Source organism: Xenia sp. Carnegie-2017, unplaced genomic scaffold, assembly GCF_021976095.1.
Source record: "Xenia sp. Carnegie-2017 unplaced genomic scaffold, XeniaSp_v1 HiC_scaffold_23, whole genome shotgun sequence".
NCBI lineage: Eukaryota > Metazoa > Cnidaria > Anthozoa > Malacalcyonacea > Xeniidae > Xenia > Xenia sp. Carnegie-2017.
The window spans coordinates 16,205,636-16,228,386 of NW_025813486.1; the positions used below are offsets into that span (position 1 = coordinate 16,205,636).

The window sequence follows — 22,751 nt, forward strand, 5'->3', positions numbered from 1 at the left end:
TCCAGTGGTTCTGACAAGGTAACATTTTTTGATGTTTCCTCCTCAATAAAACTTTCGGCATCGATACCAAAAGGAAGAGGTTCTGTGGAGGGATATCCTCCCCAAATACGAACCAATTCATTGTAAAACTCAAATACAATTTTTCCGCTTCCACTCTTCGTGCCAGCAGTTACAGCTTTTGCAAAGTTTTGTCGAATTTCTTTAACTTTCTCTTGAATCCTTTGATGACTCTTTTGTATTTGAGAATTCTCCTTCTTTTGCATCGCTAAGAACTCCTTTTTATTCTTTTCATTGTGTTCAGATGGATTAATTGGAGAGGTTAAAGACACTGGACCAAACAACGAAATGTCTTCGACCTTGTACAATTTAGCCATTTCTTTCCTTAATTCTTTATATTGAGCCGGTCTGTCCGCGTCCAAATCAATCGCTTGATATTCCATCTGCGATTTGTAAGCAGTTAAGCATGTTATCAAGTTGTGAATCATTTCAGAATTCCAACGAAATGCTCTTTTCTTCGTCTGTTTACTGACAGCAAGCTCACTATTTTCCGCCATTTTTGTTTATGGGACTCGTGTCACATGTGTTCCAAAGTGTTGTTTTTATCCCGCTCACTGGGCTACACTAACTAATTTGTGTTCATATGGTATATTTTCATCCCACTTGACAGAGATCCTGGCTTCCTCATACCGAGATCTCACCTAATCGGGCTGGCTCACTTTCCATATGAACACAAGATGCAAAACCTATAAAATACTCTACAAGGTCGGATCTCGCTGCATCGTCATTATCCGGCTAGGTGGGCTATCCCACCCCATATGAACAGGCCCTAAGTTGTCATTTTAAATGATAAATTTTAGTCAAATGTAGTGATGATTGTTGTGCCCAATGTGAATTGTAAATGTTGTGCCAGGTGCCAAAATCATAGTAACTCATCAAGTAATTCATCGTGAATGTTGGCAAACGCCGCAGTAGAATATAAAGAAATAAAATTAAGCCACTTCTTTTGACTTGGAAAATGGAAGACAACAAAATAATGTAAGTGTAAAGCCTCATTTTGTGAAATATAATTACGTGATGTTGCTTTTCAGATTATGGCTTTCGTTTGTATTGTGTGTTTTGGTACGACCTGTGACTTTGCAATAAGGAGAGTATGTTTCATGTTCCAGTATAAAACACCACCATTGTATGACAAGTAACAACCATAGTTCTCAATTTTTTACTCATGCTGATACACTGGTGTTGCAACCTTTTAAAGCAAGGATACACTATGGCATACATACAGATAGCTTCTAAATAAAAGTTCTGACAACAGCAGATTATATTATTACATAGGCACCATTATATGAGATGACATTACACAAAATGTGGAAAAAATAGAAAAAAATACATTAATTATAAAAATAAAAATATTAATTTCCACCACAGGTTAAGCGGCAGGATGAATTTGTTTAGAAACCACTTGTCTAAGCTCCATATTCAACTCGAATGTAGAGCCAGCTCCATGTTCACGGATGTGGAGCCACCAATATGGAGCTGAATGGCTTGTCATCTACACCAGTAATAAACTTACACTCTAAACATTATTTAATTGTAATTTTATGAATTTATATGTCGCTCTATACAGGTTATTGAGCACTATTTGTGCTTCCAGCAGCTTCCTCGCCATCATTGACACTATTAAACTAAGACCACACGAAACCATGATATCCCAGGGGAGGATCCAGCTCCTGAGCTGACCACGTCACTGGGTCATTGCGAGCATCAAAGATGCAAGCTGTGACTGGAGGGTCTGGAAGCATGCTCCCCTGTTTTAGTCATTTTTGAAATTTTGACCATCAGAAAAGTGATTTTCAGTGTTTCCAAAGTGGAAATAAAAAACCTATGAAACAATCCTATTAAGCAAAATCACTCAATTCTCACAAGTATCTATTTTTATTATGAAATACGAAAAAAATTACTTACTACGTCGTATTTGACACTTATTAGAGGAATTTAGCATTGTTTGCACAACTTGCAAAAACTTTTACATTGCTTAATGTCGTGGGTGATGAAATGACAATTGTTATTTCTTCCAATGAAAAGAGAAAAAGGACACTAAAGAAAAAAGTACCTTTTTTGTTTGTACATAATAAGGGTTGTATACACGAAAAACTTGAATAAAAGTATTTTCTTCGAAAACCAAACAACTTTAAATGAGCAATCTTCACAGGTGTTTTTTTCATCTAATTCTAGTAGCAGATTTATGGGGAAAGGGAAAATATGATTTTATAGTGAAGTCAGTGACTGTAGTTAAAGGGCACATGCATACCATACAGCATACTCATATCAGAATTTGCAATTTATTGACTTACAACTGTTTCTTCAATGATTACTCAGCCATTCGCAAATTGCAATACTTCTGCTAAACATAGAATATTAGGGGAAAGGATAACATACAACACATCTATTTTGAAAAAAGTAATAGCACCCATTTTCAAATATTCATTGACTACTTGGTTAGCAGGAATATAGTGCTCCATTTTCAACACTTTTTGGATAGTGTACTACTTTAAAGAAATGGTGGACTAGTTTAAAGAAGAACATGATAAATACCTAATTGACAATTACTTTGAAGATTTAAAGATGGTATATATAAAGACAAAGTGGATATTAGAAATACATAGTTTGCAGAAAAACTGATGAATAGCGTGTTTTCAGGGCTGCCAAGTTGGCAAAAATCCATATAGTAATAAGTATTCCTACTTGATTGATTTCACTCAATATTTAATGTCGAAACTTTGATGTAACTGAACAAGTTGGCCTAATTGATGTCACATGAGAACACAGCATTCATATATGAGTCAGTAACACATGACACAAGCACAAACTGTATAAATAAACACACACTAATATTGAGCATTTATTGGCAGACTTTTTATTTCTAAAAGAAAAGATCACCTTGAAAACACATTGCACATAGAGTAGCTGTGTATACATCATTCAAATTTTGCCTGACCAAGATACTAAGAAAAACATAATTGAGGTAGCATATTGAAAAAGTCTGAGATGTCATTACTTACTCTGGCTCTTAGAAAATTGTAGCTTAGAAGGCTCCCACACAATAACTTCTAGTTTAGTTAACACAACCATCAACACGATTCCTTCTTTAATTGTTTGACAAATAATAGCACTTGACAAATACTCGCACGGCTCGCAGTTGTCGAAGCAATTTTAACTCTCTAGCAATATTCTTCGAGTTAAAATGCTCCAAAAGTTGGAAGACTTTTGATAAGCCATTAACCTTACTGGAACATGTTCACCACATCTCTCCTGAAAATAACTCGAAAATTGCATTTTCAAATACATACAAACGCGGGGTGAATTTCTTACATCATCGTGCGCCAAATGCATCTCGCTTTGTATATAGCCTTCACAATAGTTTCGTAGTTCATTAATGTCTGTTGAAACAACATCAATACCATCATTAATATGATCAAATATTCCTTTCATTTGAAGAAAAACACAATTGTGATTATCAATTGTGATTATGGTTCGTGCCACTTACTTCGTGAAACGTCGTCATTACAAACATATAAAAATATATATATTACGAAAGCTACGCGATGACTACTTAAATATAGCAAAGAAATGTTCACCATGTGATCATCTTTCTAAAGGCACTGATACGGAATGCCAGAGCTGTCTTGTGCCATGATATTTTGTTACGTCTTGTTAATTTATCATTATATGTGGTCCATCCGTCATTAAATGCAGTAATATTTTCACATATATGTGGTTCATCCATCATTATTTGCAGTGATATTTTCGTTGTATGCATTCCACCTGTCATTATATGCGGTCCATTCCTCATTATATGCAGTAATGTTTTTGTTATACAACAACAACAACAGCTTGAGAAGCATTGTAAATTGTGCATATTTGATGCACTGCATTTATTTATTATTGGGGTCATATTTTCTTGTCACAAGGAAAGGCAAATTACAACAAAATCCATTAGGGAAAAATTGTATCCATCTGAAGAAGATTTGCAGTTCTTTGCCAAATTTCTTATTTAATGAAAAATGAAAGAGTTGACATTTGTAGAAATATGTTGAGATTCAAAAAAAGTCAAAAATTGCTATAAATGAACTTTACAAGGAAACTATTTATTATAAATAGCATTAAATAACATATAACATATAAATAGCATTATATATAATTGTTATTAAAAATGAGAACTTTCATTGTGAAGTTTTTTAAATAAATTGTTGGAATCATTGAAACACTAAATGCATCAGAAGAGTTATAATTGCTGTTTAGATATCTTTGGTTGAATTTAGAGGTCACATTCCAAGAAATTTGTATCATTAAAATAAGCTTTAAACAAATCACAATATTTTTTCTAAATATTTTGTCATTTGGATAGTCCAAAGGATTTGTTCCACATATCTTTGACACCTTTAAGCTGTTTAAATTTTTTTTAAAACTAATTGCACACGATTCTCCAAAAATACTCATCAAAATGGCAATTAACATACATTCAATGTTTTTGTTGTTTTCTGCAGAACTAATGTTGCTTTTTTATATTGGTGAAAATTGTTTGCTCTTTGATGTTACTAGCAGCAAGCACAATCTGGACAAGTCCATGTTATTTTGGCATTTGCATACACAGATTGCTGTGTTCAGATATAGAGCTTTTTTTGTAACAACAACTGTTCAGAACTGTTTTGAATTAAAGACAAAACAAGTGCTAGGTAAAAATAAGGCAGGTTTGTAAAAAATTGAACAACTGCCTCTCCTGTATCATTTTTATCTTGGTCAGCAAATACTCCATCACATACAAATGTCTTTTAAAACTACAAACAACTAAGTCACTATTTTTTGCTGTTTTAAACAGTTGCTGCTGTACCTGTTATTAGTACTGGTGATCTTTCTTCTTTGCCATGTTTCATCCAAACAAGACCCTGGCTTGCATAAATAATCTTCAAAATCCATGTAATTTAAACAGTAGGGGCTTCTGATTTTACTGCACCCCTTTACCAGTCACATTCAGAAAGGAAATCTGGAGTGGCATGTAACCGGAGATACTGCTGATTTACCAACAGCCCACACTCTTTAAATTTAAAGTTCTTTTGGTTTTTTATTGCAAATTCATATGCCTTAAGGAGTACTATTCCATGCTTACAACCATGTTCTGTAGCTGCAAAGCTAAATTTAAACATGTCAGGATAACATTATTTTAATAAGTAAATGCTTTTATTGAGGTTGGATATTTTTTACTGGACTGTCATACTGCAACTACTTCAATTTTCAATTTCAAACAAGTTGTTCAATGAGATGTTTTCGTTGCCCTGCAATACCTTTGTAATTTCAGATAGAACTCTGAGCACATCTGAATCACAGACATTGAGTTCTGATTGTAGTCTTTAACCCATCTGATTGCACTATATCCCAAATTTGTTCTTCAATTGGTGTCACCAAATTACATGCTTTTATTGGGCAAATTTTCCATAGGAACTTTGCAGTATTGTGGTGAGTATCAAAACTTCACACAAGTCAATCAGTCATAGTGTAAACTTTCCGGGGGTATCTAGCAACAATGCTCATTTTATGTTTAATGATTTTTTAGACATTTATCATCAGTTTTTCAGCAATTATTAAAAGAGCATTTTAACACCAACTTTAACTCACATAACTAAGACATTTATTTAATTGTTTCATTCTAAACTAAAAATTTACATATACATGTAAATCATTTTAATGCATTATAAATATATGAGGTGCCAAGCCGGACAAATATGTCTATCAGAAAATATATGTGCTGAACTTCAAATTTGCATTTTCTGAATCGAATAAATCCGTTCTCAACTCAAAATATATTTGATAAACTTAAAAAATATATGCCAAAATTAAAAAATATTTGCCAAACTTGAAAAATTTATGCTAAACTTGAAAAACTTATGCTAAACTTAAAAAATATATGCTAAACTTAAAAAATATATGCTCTCCGAAAATAATATGTTCTAATTATGATGCTTTGCGGCCTTGTTTTTATCACATGGGCGGTAGCGTGAGTGGCCGCCATTTGCAAGTTAAAATAGATTCTCGAATCTCGATTGTTGAAGATGCTGAATCAAAATGAACTTCAGTTTTACTTGAATAACGCGTTACAAAGAATTAGTCAGTTGGAAAGTTCAAATATACTCTAATAGTCCGCTTGGTTCGACGAACTACTCCAGCGGAAACAACTGCTCGACCGGCTCGACTTTAACGGAAGAACTGCGAAGGAGTTTTCCAAGCTTAGCAAATCACGCAGCAATAAGGTCAACATCAACCCAAATGCCATTGAGTCGTGATTCAACGTCGCATCTTTCTGGCAACAAGAAAAAACGAAAGCGCACATCGACGACCTCGAAATCAACCTCGAAACCCAAAGCAGTACATAAAGACCTGGTGTTGGTTCCGAACCAACTCAAACTTCAGTTCCTACTCATTCTTCTCGTGTTTCGTTGGAAAGTGACGGTTTTGTTATTCACAGCTTTCCTTTGTAAGAGAATGGGACGATATTAATTTAAAAGAAGAAATAGAAAACATTTTTCCGCAGATCCAAAATTGTGGTTATGAGTATGTGAAGGTACCATAAACCATATATACTAATATATGTACTAGCATAAGCTTAAACATCTTGTCCAGGATGTATTGGTGGGTGCGTAGTGAGGGGAGTTAACAAACAGCACACAAATGAATTAGTATTATAAGCCATTTGCTCCTACTTTTCTGGAAATACCTTTTGCCTTATAGTTTCTGTATGAATATTATAATATCTGGATTTAAGACGCCGTTTATTTAATCAGTGATAAATGTTTTGTTTATAAATATGGAATTTGTTAATGCATATATACATTATTTCCTTGTCTTTTTTACTATAGGCCTCATATGGAAAACTTGTTTTACCAAATTTAGCCCCTGGGGTGACTATGAACTGCAACAGGCTCATGAAGTTGTCAGGCAAAGGTGCTGTTTACGTACGCTCCAATGAAAAACTTAGTGCTTGTAGTGAGAGTGACAATTCTGCTGATGATGAATTGCTGAAACCAGCATTAATTAAGCAATAACCAGAAGTCCTGGAAATTCAGTCTGAGTCAGACATTAGGTAACTGGAGTTCAGCCATAAATTAACAATTTTGTAACACATATAAAATGAGGTTGTGCTTAACATGCAGCCTTTTTGTATATGCATATAGGGATAAGGTTTTGTGAATTTTTGTCGGAGTCAGTGTGCCAATATGTAAATATCATACACAAATCACCATACCAAAACAGGAAAGTACTTCCATTCAATATCAATAAAGACTGTGGAAAATATGAATGTATTAATATCATATTGCCAAACGTATGACTTAAGAAAATAACTAAATCCTGCAAGCCATGAAAGTAGACCTAGCTAAATTAAACTATTTTTTCATTTGTACCAACTCCTGTTGGTTTAGCCAAAACAGTTAATAAATGTGCTTATAGTTTGAAAGTCAGATGTTTAAATAAATACTTAAGTTACTAGAATGTGAGTGACTCTAATTATTTACCAATCTTAATACCAAACTCTTAATTTATTGCTCAAAGTTTTAGAGTCACCAATGCAAGAGCATCAATTGCAAGTTTCTGAGATCCCAGTTCCTGCTAGAGTACCTAATGCATTTGAGGAACAATCAAATGGTAACCTAACAATATCAAGCTACATTTTACTTTGTTACTATAATTAGATATGCCCCCCCAAAAAAATCATTCATAGAATGAAATGGTAGGTTCACAAGTGTTTTAATCATACTAATAGTCTTTAACTTTTAGAGCCAGTATATGTAGAACAATCTACTGGTGTTCCACAACTGCCACTGTCTCAATCTTCTTCCTTACCTGAACCAAGTCATGGGGATGGTAAGTCAATAAAATTAAGATAACGCATTAAAAACCAAGCAAAAATGTCTTATTCATTTGAGCGCTTCCGGTTCCATTAAAATCAAAAAGGTTCAGGTTTGTTTCATTTTAAGAATGCTTTTATAGCATTTTACAAAGTATGTCAAGTTAGTTAAAATGTCAAAAGTTAGTCATAATTCAGGTAATATTCTTCCTTAAAAGTGACTGTATATGTTAAATGAAAATATAACAACAGACAGAAAAACTATTCAAAACTCCCTAAAAATTTCAAAATAAATAGAAAGAAACATGATGCACATTTTCTGAATATAATTCCTTTTTTCTCCAACTTAGTGTACCCTTTGACAGATGAACACTTGGAAAGTTGTGATGTGAGAGCTGTTACAGTACACAGGACAAACATTAAAATGACCTGATAGTACTTTTTCAAGACCCAAACATTTTGAGCAGTGTTTTAACGTTCACTGTCATTGGTTTTAACGGTTTGCCGAAAAGGGTGAAGGAGTGGGTGTAGCCAGGAGGTCCTACGAGCTTTTGGCAACAATTTTTTTATTCATTGGCAATTGTGTGCTGAAAAAAGTGCCTTCAATCAGGCATGACCATCAAAAAATGCAATGGGTTGCAATTGTCAAAATTTTTATTTATGGCTACATAAGGGAAAAATATTTCCCAATTTCATTTTCCGCAGCATTTAAAGCTACATGTCTTTTTTGAGGAAGAAAGTTTAAAGTGTGATGACTTGATACAATCCTTCAGAATGTACATCTGTGATGATGAACGTGAGATCTTCGATAAGTGTATGAAGAAGGAGTTATCTCCTAATGATGATGAAGTCCTAGAACTATTGAGTTCGTACAAGTGTTTCCGCCGCATGCCGAGTGAAGAAAAAGTGATGTCCACATTTTGTGAGATTGCACATCAAGAACTTGTGCAGAAGCCTAAATATGTAGTTCACTGTTGGATGCCTTATATCCATAAATTGAAGTCATTTCCTCCTTTCCAGTCCATCGAAGAGATTAGAAAACTGTATCATGAAAAGAAACCAACCACACCTAAGGTTATAGAACTACTCAAATGCGAACCAAATAATGATGCTGAAAACCAATGTATGGCTTTTTCAAAGCAGTACATTAAGTCTTTAAGGGATCAGTCTTTAACACCATTTCTTCAGTTCACTACAGGTAGCGACATTATTGTAACTGGACAGATCAAAGTAGAATTTGTGGTTACCCAGGGTTTTGCTAGGCGGCCAATTTCGCATACATGTGCACCATTGTTAGAGCTCCCAAGTACATACCAATGTTACAACGAGTTAGCCGAAGAGTTCAGCAATATCGTAGCTGATAAATTGTCTTGGTCATTTCACATTGCTTAGACAACTAAACAATTATGTTAAGGTTAGGTTAATATTTCGTTAAGTATGGGAGACACCAACTAGTTCCAACCTATTTGTGATTCCAATTTTGAATTAGCGTTGTTTTTTCTACAGAATATATTGTTTAATAACGAAAATGTTATGTTAATGAACGTGATTTTTATATTGAAAAAAAATTAGGAGAACTGTACATTCTATTATTGATTGTTGTTTCGCTCATCAACTGTAAACACTCTCTAAACACATTAACACCATGATTTCCATCATCATTTAGGGGATCAATTGTTTTGTGTACCAAAATTGTTTGCTCTTCATTGACATTTACTTGTGGCACAGAAACATTATAGTCGTCATCACTGATTAAGAGAGTTTCACTTTCGTCTAAATCCATGCCGGCACCAAGTTCGTCTTGGTCACTCTCTTCTACCAGTATATTTTCATTGCAATTTGACATAGATCCACTGATAAATAGTTGTTCAGGGCTCAGATTCTCAGCAGTATTCAAGGGGTGGCTATTCCATTGCCACTTAAATTCGTTAAGAGATCTTTGAATTCTTGGGATGTAAACGTAATGTAGTGCGAATAGGTGATGTTCATTAAGACAATCAAGCAAACCATCTTCTTCCATGTTAGTAAATAGCCAGACATAATGAGAAAGTACGCCACAATAAATGTCTCTATGGAGACGCTCGACTCTAATGTTATGCACCGATTTACCCGTTATAATACTTCCCCTCCCACAACCCCTGTTGGTCAGCATAAAGCGTGCAACGCCTACATTACTACTAAGCCATGGTCTGATCTGACTCTTGATGGCAAACCAAACTCTTTGACTCCCTGTGTAAAAAAAAATCCAGCACAGATGATGAGCGATTATTATTGGCAAATTGCAGGTATATAATAAGTCAGCTGTAACCATCAATACATGCGTGAATAACTATCCACCAACGTATTAGCTTGTGGTTGCCATCAATGTGCCAAAGAGCATTAGGATGCGGAACATAATACTTACGTCGGTAGACTGCTGAGTTCCATCTAAGAGCTGTTCCAACTGGATCAATTTTTCTTAAACACTCTCTCTCACCCTTTGCCTCTGAACATGAATCCCTCTAGCCCTTAGCGCACCTACCATCCTACTCTGACCAATATTTGGGGTAACTTTCCTTATGTCTTCCATAGCTTCGGTAAGCTCATTCTTTGATATATGAGAAAACTGGTCATTGATGTCTAATTCGTTTTTTCTCCTCCATTATGTTTGCGTAGACACATGAAGTAATTTGGCAATGTTAACCCACGAAAAGTGCTTGCTTCGAAAAAATTCCAGTTGATTTTTTGTGATGTGGTATTTTGGTCGACCCCGCCCGTGTGTTGGATTAATTGGACACCTGTAACAATTTTCATCATTGATTGATTGGAGCCTTTCCATTTCAAGACAAAGTGCTCTTTGAATTGACAATAAACTGTTTAAGACATTTGCAAGCAAATCGAATGTTTCTTGATCAGTGTTTGCGTTGTTTAGTAGAGTTATGAAAAAAGAACACGTACAATCCATTCGATTATTTAAGATTTCAAGATTATCTAGTCTATCTAAGGGAACCTGGACAATGGTATCGGTCAAAAAAGACACTGTACCAGTTATAACTGATTTCGCAGACTCTAAAGACGACGCCCAATCAACGTTGATGATGCCCCCACCTTGTCTGCGATAAAGAGGCATACTTAATGTTTAATTTTCCCTATAAAATAGTCCATTTGTCAGTTGAATAGATTACTAACGTCGAGCTCAACCCAGTTCCTAGCCTCTCTACTTCGACTTTGCGTCGAGGCGCTGTTTCTGCTGGAGTTGTTCGTCGAACCAAGCAGACTATTAAGGCCAATTTCCATTACAATCGCTTTGCCCGCGCGGGCGAAGCGAACATTTTTGAGCATGCGCTGTGTGAATATTGTCGACAGCGCGCGTCTTCGCCTGAACACTGGTGTGCACGCTTTGAAAGTTAAAAATTTTTTACTTTCTTGGCGAAGTCGCGCGTCCAAAGATACACGTGATTGGTATTAACCAATCACACCGCATACTACAAAAGCAATCAATGCAATGTATGATAAACATGGCGGAGTTTAACAATTCATCTTTTATACCACTGGAAGCACAAAATTTGCTGGAATCCCAACAGCTTGATTTGGAAGAAAAGGACGATGATGAACAACTAGACGAACATTTGGTGGAAGAAGTTCACAGATACCGAATACTGTGGGACACATCATCAAGAGGGTATAAAGACACAGTAAAAAAGAACCAAGCCTGGAAAGAAATATCTCTCAAATTAAACAGGAATGGTGTGTATGACTTTGTTAATCCTTCATAATTGGTAAATAACTAAATATAGATGCAGATTAATGATTTAACACTCCACAAGATATGTTTCACAAACTTGTGAATAGGTTTTTGAGTACTTGGCGTCTTTCAGTGATTACATGAAGCATGCATTAACTTCTGTGTTAAAAGTTTGAGTTTATGTTTGTTGATTTTGCATAATATTACCAGCTGGTATAAAATGACTAAAAGCCAGGAGTTAATAAATACAAATGCACTCCTTACTTTTAGCTGATATTTTGAAGCGCAGATGGAAGAACTTACGAGATGGTATGATGAGATGTCTGAAGAAAATAAAAGATGCTGAAAAATCAGGGGCAGGTGCTTCTAAAACACCATCATGCAAGCTGTTTGAGAATCTACTTTTCCTTAAAGACTTTGTTTCTAATCGAGAAACAACTAGCAATATTACTCTATCTAATGAAATTATTAATACTGATTCTGGAAGTATAAGTGATGACAGCTTTGCACCTTCACCTCCACTACTTGCTTGGGATCAACACCTGATATGTCGACTTATAAAACTCGTTGTAACAAAAGGAAAGCTCATGCTGGTCCAGATATACTGACCAACCAAACACCAAAGCGTACAACAAAGAGATCTGACCGTCAAGATAAAATAGACTTGCTTCTTGTCAATGCATTATCTCAGTCAGATGAACAGAAACAACAAACACAAGACTGGAGAAGTAGCAATCATTTGTTCTGCAACAGTATTGTTGAAATATTGGAGAAACTACCACCCAAGAAAAATAGGATGGCCAGGGTAGAAATACAACAAGTGTTAATGAAATATGAATTTGGTGAGAATGAGTAGAATGAAATTTGAATTTACAAAAGCTGATGGTTATGTTCAGAAAAATATGACCAATGTATTATGTGTGTCATTTTTGTTGTAAAATTACATAAAAGAAAAGAAGTTAACATATTTCCTCCATTTTTATTTTAAACCTTAATCTAGGAAAATTTCAGTCTACTTATTATAAACATTTTGATTTGATGAAAATATATAAACATATAAATAATGAAATAATGTTCTGTTATGACCTTTATTGAAATTAGTAGACCCACACAGATAATAAGTTTAATATTGTTTGTAGACTTGCATCAAACGTTGGTGGTCAAACTCAATAATTTATGTTGAAACTGTCAGATGTGCTTGTAACAGCTGCCTGTTGCCATGGAACAGATCCTGCATTCAAATTAAAATAATCTCGAAAATTATCGCGAACATTTTTTGCATTAACTGAATAATTATTGGATCCCAAGTTCGTGACATCCTGAAGACCAGGGCAGTTGTTCCCTTGCCTCCTCCAAAGCCCTTCTCTCACATGGCCTTCGCATTCAACATCAACATAATCATGTGGACAGTATGAGTTATTAATCTCAGAATGTCTACCAGCCATCAAAAAGTTGTGTAGTACAGTGATAGCCTTTGTAGCTTCAACAGCAACCTCAACACTTGCAGTAATTGCACATCTAAACAATCTGAATCTTGATGTTGCTATTCCAAAAGCATTCTCAACAATTCGTCTAGCTCTTGAAAAACGATAATTCGCAATTTTTTCAGGTAATTGAATGACACCTCTCGGATAGGGTTTAACCATATATGTTCGTAATGGGAATGCATCATCTCCCACAAAAACGTATGGAAAATGTTTGTTTGTGCCTGGCAGTGTTCGTTCAGGTGGTAAATTCAACATGTTGTTCTCCATTGCAATGCCAAGGTTGCTGCTGGCAAATACACTTCCATCACTAAGCCTTCCGTAATCGCCAATGTCAACCATAATAAACTCATATTTTGAATTGACTACTGCCATCAAGACAACACTGTGAAATTTTTTGTAGTTGAAAAACATGGAACCTCCTCTTGGGGGGCATTGTATGGTAACATGTTTCCCATCAATTGCACCCACGCAATTTGGAAAGTTCCATCTAACTTCAAAGCCACGAGCCAGCTCAATCCATCCATTAGGTGTTTGAGGAACATTCAAATACTTTTTAGCACAAAGTACTTCCCATAATACTTGACATGTTTCTTTGACAACCCGCCCAACAGTGGCAGCACTTAATCGATAACTTGCTGCAATAGAAATGAATGCATCACCAGTAACTAAGTACGTCAATGTTACTGCAAGTCTTTCTTCTGGCCCAATGGCTTCTCGCCGGGCTTTCCAACGTGTGATTCTTGGTGCAACTAAGCCAAGTAGCTCTTCAAACTTACTTGGTATCATTCGAAACATTTGAAAGAAAAACTCGTGGTCGAATAACATTGCCTCACGTACCAAAGTATGATATTCCCTTTGCTTTTCTATTTAAGTATATATTCCTTATCCAAAACGCTTTCTATATTTCCTTCTTTGCAACCGTCGCCTTAATAAAATCAAAATAAGTAGTCTCCTATTTAAAGCCGCCATCTTGGAAACAAGTAATTTTAAACGAACGCGCGAAGCCGCCAAGACCAATCAATGGAAATTGCATTGTGTACGCGCGTGCAATTTGTGATCACGCCCGCTAGGACCGCGCGGGCAAAGCGATTGTAATGGAAATTGGCCAAACTTTGAATCACACAATTCATTTGAAATTAATGCTTATCAACTAATCGAAGTTTTAGTTTTTTTTGAAATAAGAATAAGAAAAATTTCTTAGTGATTCATCAACACTGTTTCATATCTTAGTTCCAATAAACCGTATATAGAATTTTCCATAATTGGTACAAACTAAAGGTAGAGAATAATTTAAAAATTAAACGAGACTTACCTGTAAGTTGAAGTTTGATTGTAATTCTATGAGTTATTGGACAAGGAAACTAAGGAGTCATGTGAGATATGCGCACGCAGATCGAGGAATCAGTTTTCTACGCTGCGAGTGATTTCAACAGCATTCACCATTTAGGGCGGGTGCAATAAGATTTTTTACACTAAACATCCCTCCAATATAATGGGTGACTCCTAGTTTCCTTGTCCAATAACTCATAGAATTACAATCAAACTTCAACTTACAGGTAAGTCTCGTTTAATTTTAAATTCTATTTCGTCATTGGACTACGTCACTAAGGAGTCATGTGAGATATTCAAAGTGTTGTGATCACGAGCTTTAACATAATCCCAAATGTATTGACAATTTTTTCAACAACACATATAACTATACTTCTCACTATTAAAAAATTCGTGCTTAGTCATTGGAAGCATTTAATAATGAACAACCGAAGTCGGCTTTTGTTTTTAATGGCTTATTATAATATTTTTGAAATGTTGAAGCATTAGACCACCCAGCTGCTTCCATAATTGCTTCAATTGATATGGATGCTTTGTTTGCAGCTGACGAGGATGCTGCTCTTGTGCTGTAGCCAGAAAAATCATTTATTCCGCCAGCTTTAACATTGTTTTAAGCCATCTCGAGATAGTGTCCGTGCTTGCTACATTAAAGGGTTTTGGAAACAAATTAACAACTGTTTGGAATTACTTCTAATAGTTTTGTTCTTTCAATGTACTCGTAAGGAGTTTGAACGGACAAAGTGTTGCATCTGGGTCATATTTCTTAACTATGAAAGGCTTTAGGTGTTTCCCAGGCCGAGATGTTTTTAACAATTGGTCGAAGGTGAATACATACTTATCATCCTCCGAGATATATTGTCCAGTGATAAGGCTTTAAGGGTTTGGCACCTTTGAGCAGAGATAAGGGCTAACATCATGGTCAGTTTAAGTGTTAGCTTTTTCAGTGTCAAAGTTTCATTTGGCTGCATGGTTTTTAAGTATTCTAGCACTATTCGTACATCCCAGATTCTGGTGTACCTTGGTAAGGCTGGACGATTTTCGAAGACTCCTTTAAGGAATCTGCAAACCAGTGGGTGTGTTCCAAAACTAGTACTATCTGATAAACTTACTATCGATGATAGCACTCCTTGCAGTATTTAGTGCACTGTACCCAAGCCTTTTTGAACAACTCCGAAGGAAGTTTATCCCTTGTTCTACAGTGGGAGAAAAGGGATTGATATGCCGTTGATAACAATATTGTCTCCATCTTTCCAAATGCCCTTCATATTGCTTTCGTGTGCCTGCTCTCCATGCTGATTCCAGGACTTCCACAGCTGTTGTAGAAAGTCCTCGGTCTTTGAACTGTTTCCTGATAAGTGACACACTACTAGCACTAGTTTCTCGTGAAGAGGATGTTTCTCCAATGGGTTGCTGGGAAGAATTAGTGTTGATGGTGTTTGTGGTAGCAAGATTGGTGACTGCATCAGCATTCTCATTGCTACTGGCCACCAGGATTGGGTTGGCCACTTTGGTATAATAAGCAGTCCCTCTGACTTCTCTTTTTGAATCTTTTGTAGCACCTGACTAATCAAACAAAAAGGTGGAAAAGCGTAAAATTGATAACCCAGCCATGAATGATGGAAAGCATTGACTGCAATTGCTTCCGGGTCTGGGGTATATGAAATGTATGGCTTTAATTGGCAATTAATTCTGGAGGCAAAAGGTCAATGTTTGGCTTTACATTTAGTTTCGCAAGCCCTATGAAATATGTGTTTATTCAGGCACCACTCAGTGGTGCCTGGCCTCCGAGATTCCCTGTCTGCATCAACATTCTCCTTGCCAGGAATACGGGCAACTGTGATCCAAACCTCATTAACAATGCACCAGTCCCATATAGTTTTGATAAGACTGTTCAATAATGGAGAGTGACTTGTTCCCATTTTGTTTAGGGTATTTTGAACCGTAGTGTTATCAACTAGTACTTTTACCTGCATTTTCGTAATAGATTTTTGGTGTGACTTGAGACCAAAATACACTGCCAGCATTTCTAAATAGTAAATATGAGATTGACTCTCTTCCTGAGTCCAGAGCCCTCCAGTTTTAATGTTATTTATAGCACACCCCCAGCCCACTTTAGATGCATCTGTGGACATAGTTACATGCGGCTCTGGTCTAGAGATCAGATTGTTTGATCTTTCTACATTGTTTATCCACCATTCCAGCTCCTTTTTGCTAGAGGATAACTGCATGTGAGTATCATAATTTCCCTTACATTGTTTTAGGGCTTCCGCTTTCTCACCCTCTGTAATCCGAAAATATAAGGGCCCATACATTGCCCCTGCAAATGTAGAGATAATAAACCCAATAACCTGGGCAACCTCTCTTATTTGAGGTATCCTACAAGAGTGTAGGTGGGTAACAGCCAATTTTACCTTCTTTGCTTTTTCTGGTGTCAAAGAAACAGTCATAGTTATTGAATTTAGAATAAAACCAAGAAATACAATTTTTTGTGTTGGTATTAACACAGATTTTTCAGGGTGAGTGACAAAATTTAAGTTGTCTAAAACTTTAACTGTCTCAACAATGTTTGCTGCACAGTCATTAAAGTTATCACCTATCAAAATGGAATCATCAATATAAGGTGATGATATATGACCCTTTTTCCGTAATGATGAGTACACAGGCTTAAGCAATTTCGTGAATTTTCTTGGTGCTAATGCTAACCCATTAGGGAAGCAAGTAAATTTATATAATTTACCATTCCAATCGAATTTTAAATATTTCTGATGTTCAGCACAGATACGTACTGAATAATAGGCATCTTTTAGATCAACTGATGCCATGTAGCAGTTTGGTTTCATTAGACTAATAGCATTCCAAATGGAGTCCATTTTGAAGTGCCTATATACCACATACTTATTTAAACTTTTGAGATTTAATATCATTCTATGAGACCCATCAGGTTTTGGTCTTAAGAAAATGGATGAAATAAATTAATTTGCCTCATGAGCCGATTCAACTATGACACCCTTTGCAAACAGCTTTTTTATTTCCTGTGCAACACTACCATTCTCGAATGTTGTGAATGTATTGGGTTTTGGTGCATCTAGTTGGTGAGGTAAAGCGTTAAATTCAATCTCCTCACCCAAGACTGTATGTAAAACCTCTGAATCCGAGGTGAGTTTGCGCCATTCCCAAAGTTTGTGACTTAACTGGCCTGCTTGAAAGCGTTTCACTCGTGAGTGTAAATACCTGACTAATAAAGGCAAGTCTCTCTCTAAAGTACTGACCTGTAAGTTTGTCATGATATTTTTGTTTCTTTCACTATTGGCCATTACTGGTATTGTTGCTGCTTGACTGGAAAGGTTGATGGCTTTTTCGATGGGTATGTCGACCTTGGTGGGTGTTTCTTCCAATTCAGATTGTTGGATAAAAAATGGTTCTTTCTTGGTTTTCCCTGTGAGGAGGAATTGTTGGTACCATGAGAGTCAGGGCGGCCATACTGCCTGACCTTATCAAACCTTTGAGGCACTGTTGCCTTGCTGATCTTGTTCGATGCCCTAATATCATTTAGTTGTGTTTGAAGGTTATCCCCAAACAAGTAAGTCGTTACTGGCACATGTGATGCACAAAGGCTGCTATAATCCTTGTTTAAATTTGGCCTAATAGCGTCGCGTCGACGCATTGATAGTTCACACATTGTGTGGCCAAGAAGTGCCAAGGCATCGGTATTCATTGTGATCAGTTTATCAACGTCTGGTGATTCTTTACTACGTATTTGTAGCAATTTGTCTGTCGTGAAAGACAGTACGGCGCCAACCTTCGCTATTGTTTTCTGCGTGTTAGCAGTGCGAAGGTCGTTGTGCTTGGTCTTATTGTCAAGCTTGTCCCATATCTCAGCGTTAACGCGAGGGACAATAAATTTTTCACAATTACTTGGTCTTGAATACTTTTCCATTTTTTCTTTTTGTTTTGCTTCTGGGAGCTTGTTTGACCATCGTTTGTTGACAATATCAGCAAGTTGCTGGTTTATATTGTCGCCAACCTCCTCTTCTTGCTCCTAATCGTGCGAGATTTCTTGTAGCAGAGCGTCATGTTCGCGTCGAACACATGTGGCGCTTATACTACCTTCATTTGCCGAGTCGGCATCAGGTTCACTTTCTCGATGCAATCCTTCTGCATCACCGTCAGTGTAACCTTTGTCTATTTCCATTAGTGAAGTTACACGTCGTTTTTTTGCTTGGTCCTTCGTTCAAGCAAGGATCCTGACTGTCGGACTGCAACCATTTAATGGAACTGTCCATGTTGATAATTTTGCTTGACATCTTCTCTACTTTGTCGACGAGACTAGCCAACACTTCTGGCATTGCTATCCCTGGTGGTGTCGCTTCTTTCATACCGCTTGGCTCTTCTTCCAATAGCCGTCTTTCCAATTCGTCATGTGATGCCATGATTTTCGCTCCTTTGTTGAGATTTTATTCGATAAAAACAACCGTTCGCTCGAAGACTACGCGGGCAACTGATTGCTCGATCTGCGTGCGCATATCTCACATGACTCCTTAGTGACGTATCCAATGACGAAATAGAATTTGCTTTAGAAGCTGAGTATTGTGGCTGTGCTGCTCCACTACTAGATTAAAGAAATCATAGGCAAATGTTTATATAAATGGAAAAAAAATCATTTCATATGCACTCTAATCCTTAAAGACCCAAAGTATGAAAAACCTGAAAAAAAAATTTGAATTTTTTAATTTTTATTGAAAATAGTGCCAAAATGCAAAGTTTAAAAAATTTGAAGATTTTATACTTAGAGCATATTTCTATGCTGTGACATATTTGTCACATTGGGCATTTAGGTGCATGCTACTCTAATATTTTGCTGAAACATGCAATTTATAAATAACACCAATTTATATGCTAAACCCCAAAACTTTTAATAAAACAGCACCCATAATGTCTCTGAACTATTTATAGTAAAAAATGGCATTTTTTAATGTATGTCAAGTATCAACTGATTATTCTCCATATACAGTAACTAAGGTCTTATTGCCTGGTATGATATTCCAGATAACAGTTTCTCTCCTTGTTGAAACACAGGTAAACTTTGCACTTTTTACACATAATATAAGAGCGATTATTTTTACAAAGCTTGCAGCATTGCCGGTTTTCATTGTTTCATTGATACATGTTATGGACAAAACGTGCTTCCATATTGTCAATCAAATAATATTTGCAATTAGTAAAAAAAGAAATGCACCTTTTTATTGTTTTGAAGGATGATGCAAATATCCCTGATAATGCATTTAATGTTGATGTTGAGGATCAGTCTGGTTCAAATGCTGGTAGTCTAGTACAAAATGATCTTACCAATGCCACTGTTTACCATGGACAAATGCCTCCATGTGATTCCTCGAATGTGTTGCCATGCAAAGATGATATTACTGCCCCAGAACAGCAAGCAAGGCTTCCTGTTAATTGTGATGATTTACCACAATTTCCTTTCACTTGTACAGTTAGTACAGGTCCGTCTGTTGACATCAATAATGCTACAAGTTTTGATTTATTAAACAACATGCCCACAGCTGTACAGAGACCAAGTGAAGAAATCACTTTGTTGTCTGATGATTGTAAGAACCTTTTTTAATGCATTTGACTTCTTGATTTTAATACACATGGTGAGCAGGTCAGTTTTCAAAAAATATAGTTTTCTCCTAAACACAATAGTTTTCTTACTCATAAAAACTACACTTTTCTTCATATAAAAACTATAGTTTTCGAACTATAGTTTTTTTTAAAAACTGTAGTTTTCACCAAAAATCCATAGTTTTCTATTTAAAACTATAGTTTACTCTTGTAAAGGTAAAGATTGTGCATGTTGGGCATGTTTTTGTCCATGCTTTTTCAACTATCACACATGACAGATATTAAGAATTCCACTCCAATGGAAAATTTTTATTGATGCTTTTACTTTTTATCAGTAATTCAACTTTCATACATAATTGTATTTAAACGTTATTTAATTGTCTTTATCTAAATCATTGCTTAAGTATTGTATACATGTATTGACTAGTAAAAATCCCACCAATACGCAAGTGTCAAATGAGCTTCATAAGTTTACCAAGATTGCTTTGCCAAATCATACAATATAGTTAAATTTAATTTCTTTAGGTGATGACTGCCACCTTTCATATTGTTTAGAAAATCCTGCAAAGCATGTGGTTATACAAATAAGAAGCATTTGCAAGGATATCATCTCAATTTTCAGCGACCCAGCAATCGTGGATTGTTTGCTTGAAGTTCAGGTACTGGATGAGCGAGGAGACCTGAGAAAGAAGGTAAAGGAGTGATGTTGGATATGCTAACAAACTTTTGGCAAGATTGTTTTAACTCGTTAATGGTTGGCTCCAGGAAAAAATCCATTTATAAGACACGATCTTTAGAAAAAAAGAATGGGAAGCAGTACCAAGAGTCTTGTTTTTTGCCTACAAGAACTGTAGTCACTTTCCACTGAAGTTGTCTCAGTTATTTGTGGTTACATGTTTTGTTTGGAGAAAAAGACATTACTATAGAATTTCTGCTCAAGTCTTTCCAGAAATATATTGCATCTGATGATAGAATTATGCATAGAAAGTTTTTTTTTTATAACTTTCAATCTGTCAGGCTCTTCAGGTTTTTTATAGGATTACATATAAAAAATTTATATTCACTTTTCTTGAAATGGCAATGCAACATGGTAATGTAATGTGCAGGTTTGATTGTTTTTAGGTGATGGATTCCTGTCTTGGTGGTGAATTTAGCAAGAATGACAAAGACATCTTAGAGTTTCTTTCCACATTCAAATGCTTCAAAGTACAAAGTGTGGAAAACTACAAAGCCATTATTAATGAATTGGCACACCAGGAGCTATGCAAATTTGCAATGCTTTTCCAATTCAATCCTGTCTCTAACTGCTCTATTTGCATTTTGTGATATTGTATGAAGGCCTTCCGCCATTGCTTGGTAAAAATGAAATAATATCTCTAAGGTTTTCATCATAAGATGTTTCCAAAGCACCTGTAACCTCAAATTTGACTACCATGTCAAAAATTAACCTTTCCACCAGTAATCGAAGTGTTTGAATTTGTATTTGTGCATTTTGCATCCCTGTAAGGCAGGGATCATTTCAAGGATGAGGATCATTTAGTGAAAGTAAAATTGCAGAAGCAATTGGTATACAGTTTTGCTTTTACAGTGCTCTAAGCCAAGATGGTCGTTTGATAACGATTGTTGTGTATGCCTGAACAGATTTTGAAGCATATGTAGAAATTTTGTGAGTTCTTCATGAGATTCATAGCCAAAGGATGGGGCCATATTGTCAATTGTCATTGGCTCAGCTTTCTTTATTATCTATAGTCATTGAGCATGGAGTCATGAATCCATGCACTGTTGCAAAAGCATGAACCATAAGTCAATGAACTGTATAAACATTGTATAAACATATTTTACATTGGGGACCATTATTGAAACAATCTAGCTGCTATAAATGATTGTTCACTTACTTTTCTTTCCACACTTCCAAAAGAATCAACAATGCACGGCACAATCAACAGCAATATCAAAAGTGAATAACGAATTGATGATGCATGATATCAACAATGGTTTCTTACTTGTCATCACTTTTGATGGACCAATAGCATTACTAATTTCTTATGATGTAACATTTGCACTCCTAATTGGTAAAGTAGAGAAAAGGCCCCAAGGCCACCTTTGAAGATTTCAAATGCCGGAAGGAAATGTCAGTTGTGTTCTTGTGCAGGAAAGTTATAGAATTTTTGGTATTAGTTTTGTCTTCTGAAAAAATACTAAAATGATCCCTAAACCGAGACAAGTAGGCTGTTGCTGATGTTTTTAACGACGAAACTAACAAAAAGTAACATATTTAGTTTTTGCTGATAAAAAGTAATTTCCAAAGTCATCATACTTGACATTGATATACGAAAACTAGGATAACAAAAAAATCACAACTCCTGGATAGTCTAGTAAACATTACTATTTGAGAAAACGACGATTTTTTAGTCGCAAACATGTTTCGATATTATCAGAATGCATTCTTCAGGGCAAAATGACATATATACATTATAGCTATATGTTACATTTATTGATATATTTTTCGAATTTTTGTTCTTCTTTCCAAGCCTTTCAAATGTATGTAATTTATTGTGGTATGAAAATAGAGTAAGTTCTATTTCCAGAAGATTTTTTAGATTGACCGATTCGACTATTTGAGGCTCTATTTATTTGTGTTTACACATTCCATTTTTTCGGATCCTACATAATCTAATCCGACAAATCGAATTGT

General features: G+C 35.7%; 1 protein-coding gene and 1 long non-coding RNA gene across 2 annotated transcripts; one reads left to right on the forward strand and one right to left on the reverse strand.

The window, feature by feature from the left end:
* Positions 1-6,566: 6,566 nt before the first annotated feature.
* Positions 6,567-7,445, forward strand: LOC124448593. Its single transcript, XR_006949163.1, has 3 exons — positions 6,567-6,613; positions 6,909-7,132; positions 7,224-7,445. It is a non-coding gene; the product is annotated as an uncharacterized LOC124448593 (long non-coding RNA).
* A 5,339-nt stretch (positions 7,446-12,784) lies between these two features.
* On the reverse strand, positions 12,785-13,930 carry LOC124449249 (protein ALP1-like). The gene has a single exon (XM_047000189.1). The coding sequence runs from the start codon at positions 13,928-13,930 to the stop codon at positions 12,785-12,787; it is 1,146 nt and encodes a 381-aa protein (XP_046856145.1).
* Positions 13,931-22,751: the final 8,821 nt, after the last annotated feature.